Here is a 3,522-nt window from a genome sequence, read left to right on the forward strand (position 1 = left end):
GACGGGGTTTCACCATGTTAGCCAGGATGGTCTCGATCTCCTGACCTTGTGATCCGCCTGTCTCGGCCTCCCAAAGTGCTGGGATTACAGGCTCGAGCCACCGCGCCCGGCCTGTCCCTATTTCATCCTTTTTTTTTTTTTTTTTTTTGAGACAAAGTCTCACTCTGTGGCCCAAGCTGGAGCACAGTGGCGCAATCTCGGCTCACTGCAACCGCTGCCTTCCAGGCTCAAATTCTCATGCCTCAGCCTCCCGCGTAGCTGGGACTATAGGTGTGCACCACCACGCCTGGCTAATTTTTTTGTATTTTAGTAGAAACGAGTTTTCAACATGTTGCCCAGGTGGTCTCGAACTTCTGAGCTCATGCAATCCACCTGCCTCGGCCTCCCAAAGCGTTGGGATTATGGGCATGAGCCATGGTGCCCAGATGCTATTTCCTCCCTTTCTCTCACCATCCTTATTCAATGCAACAGCAGGTCCTGTCAGTTTCTCCTCATGATGCTGAATATTTCTGTCCATCTTTCTATTACCATCTTTGGCTAAGATACAAACATATTTGGCCTGGACTACTGCTCCCATCTCTTAACCTGTCTCCCTTCTGCCACTTATTACCTGACCCCTCTACAACGCATGCTACCACTGTAGTCAGGGTAATAAACATACAAATTATGTTACTGCCCTCTTTAAAAGATTCTAAAGGCGTTTGATGACATTAGAAATAATCCAAATGTTTAATTATCACAGCCAGCCTTTGAGGCCTTGCAGCCTCTGCAATATCTAGGCATTTAGCTACCACCCACTTTCCCAGTATTTTTCCTTATGGATCCCCTCCACACTCTGACCCACATTCAAGTTAAATATTTGCTACTTGATGGCCTAGCACACTCTGCCTAGCTTCCTCTCATCCCTCAGATTCCAATTCAAATGACACTTCCTCATAAAGCTCTTCACTGACTAATCTCTTCACCATCTACCACATGACATTATTTTCTTCATGTTTATCACAATCTGTAAAAATGTGTGTGTGTGTGCCCACGCACGTGTCTGTGTAGAAGGAGAAGGGGGTGTTAATTGTCTTTTTCTACCACTAGATAAGCTTTATTGGAAGCAGGGATTTTGTTTGTCCTATATACTACTGTTCCCTAGGGCCCAGAACAATACGGGCCATATACCAGACACTCAACAAGTCTTTGTTTAATCAATACTCAAAAGGTGGAATGGTCTACAGCACCGGACTGGAAATGAAATTACCTAGGTTCTAACCAGACTTGATTCAACCAGCAACTAGCTGTGCAGCCTTGGGTACAACACAAGATTGGAGTGGCTTATGAGTAACTGGAAGGTAAGCAAGTGAAGACAGCAAGTATGAAGATTTTTCTCCCAAATTTCCTTGTCTAAATTCAAAAATTATAGATATATGGAAATCTTTAACCTCTCTCAGTCTCAATCTCCTCATCTATATGAGATGACTTTATATGTCACTTCAAGTTCAGAAATACCATAATTAGGCTGGGTGTGGTGGCTCACACCTATAATCCCAGCACTTTGGGAGGCCAAGGCAGGCGGATCACTTGAGGTCAGGAGTTCCAGGCCAGCCTGGCCATCATGGCAAAACCCCATCTCTACTAAAAATACAAAAATTAGCCGGGCATGGTGGCGGGTGCCTGTAATCCCAGCTACTCGGGAGGCTGTGGTGGGAGAATTGCTTGAACCCAGCAGGCGGAGGTTACAGTGAGACGAGATCGCGCCACTGCACTCCAGCCTGGGCTACAGAGTGAGACTCCGTCCCACTAAAATAAAAAAAAAAAAAAAAAACCATAAATTATATGGGACTAAACCTGAACCTTCCTTACTCACCCCTCACTTACACCCTACCCCTTCTACCTTCAAGAACGAAATCATAGTAGTCATCCTGAAACCAAGCATCGCACAGTGCACTTTATTATCTAAACCTTTGCTCATGGAGCTGCTCTTCTCCAGTTCCAAACAATGGAGATTCCATCCCTCAAAGCCCAGATCAACTGCTGTTTCATAATCACCTAGTCCAAAATGAACATGATCATTGTGTTCCAAAACTCCTCTATGCTTCAAATTAGAGTATTCCCTGATCTACCACTACCTGCTGGACTAGTCACTTAACTTCTCTTCGCCTCGGTTTCCTAATCTGTAAAATGGAGCTAAAGGAACCTACCATACCACATACTGTTGGATAACAGAGAACACTTAGCATGGTAATAACGTGTTCAATTAAAACATTATTTCTGTGCTACATATATTTTTCATGCTCCTTGAAGGCTCCGAAAGAGCATTTCCCATTTCTGAATCTCCCAAGTTTGACGCCATTTCACCTCTCAATGTTTTGACTTTTTGTATCCATAAAATGAAAGAAATGGACTAGACCAATTACCATTCCCTTCAAAACTGTTATCTATTCCCTTGCAAGAATAGCCTAAAGCAAAGATACTGCAGGTCACCTTCCACAAGGACGGGAATTCGAGGGGACGTAAACTATTGCTGCAAACGGAAGTGGTTGGAAGCAAGGAGATTAAAACAACATTCAAGACTTTGAAGATCCTTCCCAAAGAAACTGACTCTTGCCACAGTGATGGATCCTTTGAAATGTGTTTTTAAGTTGGGTTACAAGGATGAACTCGGGGTCCATGAACTCCCAAACAGAAATGTAAAACTGTGCGCCAGAACAAATATAAAAATTTTTCTGGGGCCAGAGTGTCTGCACCATACATTAAATGAGTCTGTGCCCTTAAGGGGCGAAAAGAGGGTGACAATGAAGAGACGAGTCGCGTTAAGAAACCACAATGCATGAGAGTTTAGACAACAAAAGCAACCTCAGCTAACCATAACCCCCAACAAGTGAGAAGATGACCTAAGACTGGGTGAAGCAGACGCCGAGCGTGAGGAGACGCTGGTAGAAGCAATGCCACCCAAAGCTCTGCACCTTTACCAGGTCGGTCTCCAGCCCGCACGGCCCGCGGTGTGAGACCCACGGCAAAGCCCTTCGGCAAACCCCGTTTCCCGCCCCGGTACCTGCGGGGTCGAGCGCCATCTCGGCGGGCCGAGAAGAAGCCGGCCGTTTGGCGGCTCCGGGGCAAGCGGGGAGGGGAGTGGAGGGGAGGGGCTTGGGCTCGGACGCACGTGCGACCTCCTGGAGCTTCCCACAACAGAAACGTGGGCCCTTCGCATAGCACAGCCAGGCCCCTTTCCCTCTTCCTTCCCAGTTTCCTACTTCCGCCGCCCGTTGCGCCTGCGCTCTGCCGGCCCCGCCCCAATCCTGTAACTAGAGTGGAACTGACTTCGCAGAGGGAATGACCAGAGAAGGGGGCGTGGCTGCGCTCCTTCGGGGCGGGACCGTGCAGGACGCGCGCAGCCTCGCTTCGGGAGGCCTGAGCACCGGATGTAGACCCGGGTCTGCAGTGACTGGAGCCGGACCTGCAGGACTTTGGGACTGCGCCTCACTCGGTAACTGGGTCAAAGTCCGAGCCCCGCCCCTCACACCCGCCTTCGGA

At 48.1% G+C, this 3,522-nt stretch overlaps 1 protein-coding gene across 1 annotated transcript in view; it reads right to left on the reverse strand.

Moving 5' to 3' along the window:
* Positions 1-3,254, reverse strand: part of CMC1 (C-x(9)-C motif containing 1) — a 78,700-nt gene extending 75,446 nt beyond the window's left edge. The window contains exon 1 of the mRNA XM_011985581.1: positions 3,044-3,254. Within this exon, the coding sequence (XP_011840971.1) occupies positions 3,044-3,062 (19 nt within the window). The 5' untranslated portion in view covers positions 3,063-3,254. The remainder of the gene's footprint in view (positions 1-3,043) is intronic.
* Positions 3,255-3,522: the final 268 nt, after the last annotated feature.

The sequence above is a fragment of the Mandrillus leucophaeus genome, unplaced genomic scaffold (genome assembly GCF_000951045.1).
Source record: "Mandrillus leucophaeus isolate KB7577 unplaced genomic scaffold, Mleu.le_1.0 Scaffold107, whole genome shotgun sequence".
NCBI classification, from domain to species: domain Eukaryota; kingdom Metazoa; phylum Chordata; class Mammalia; order Primates; family Cercopithecidae; genus Mandrillus; species Mandrillus leucophaeus.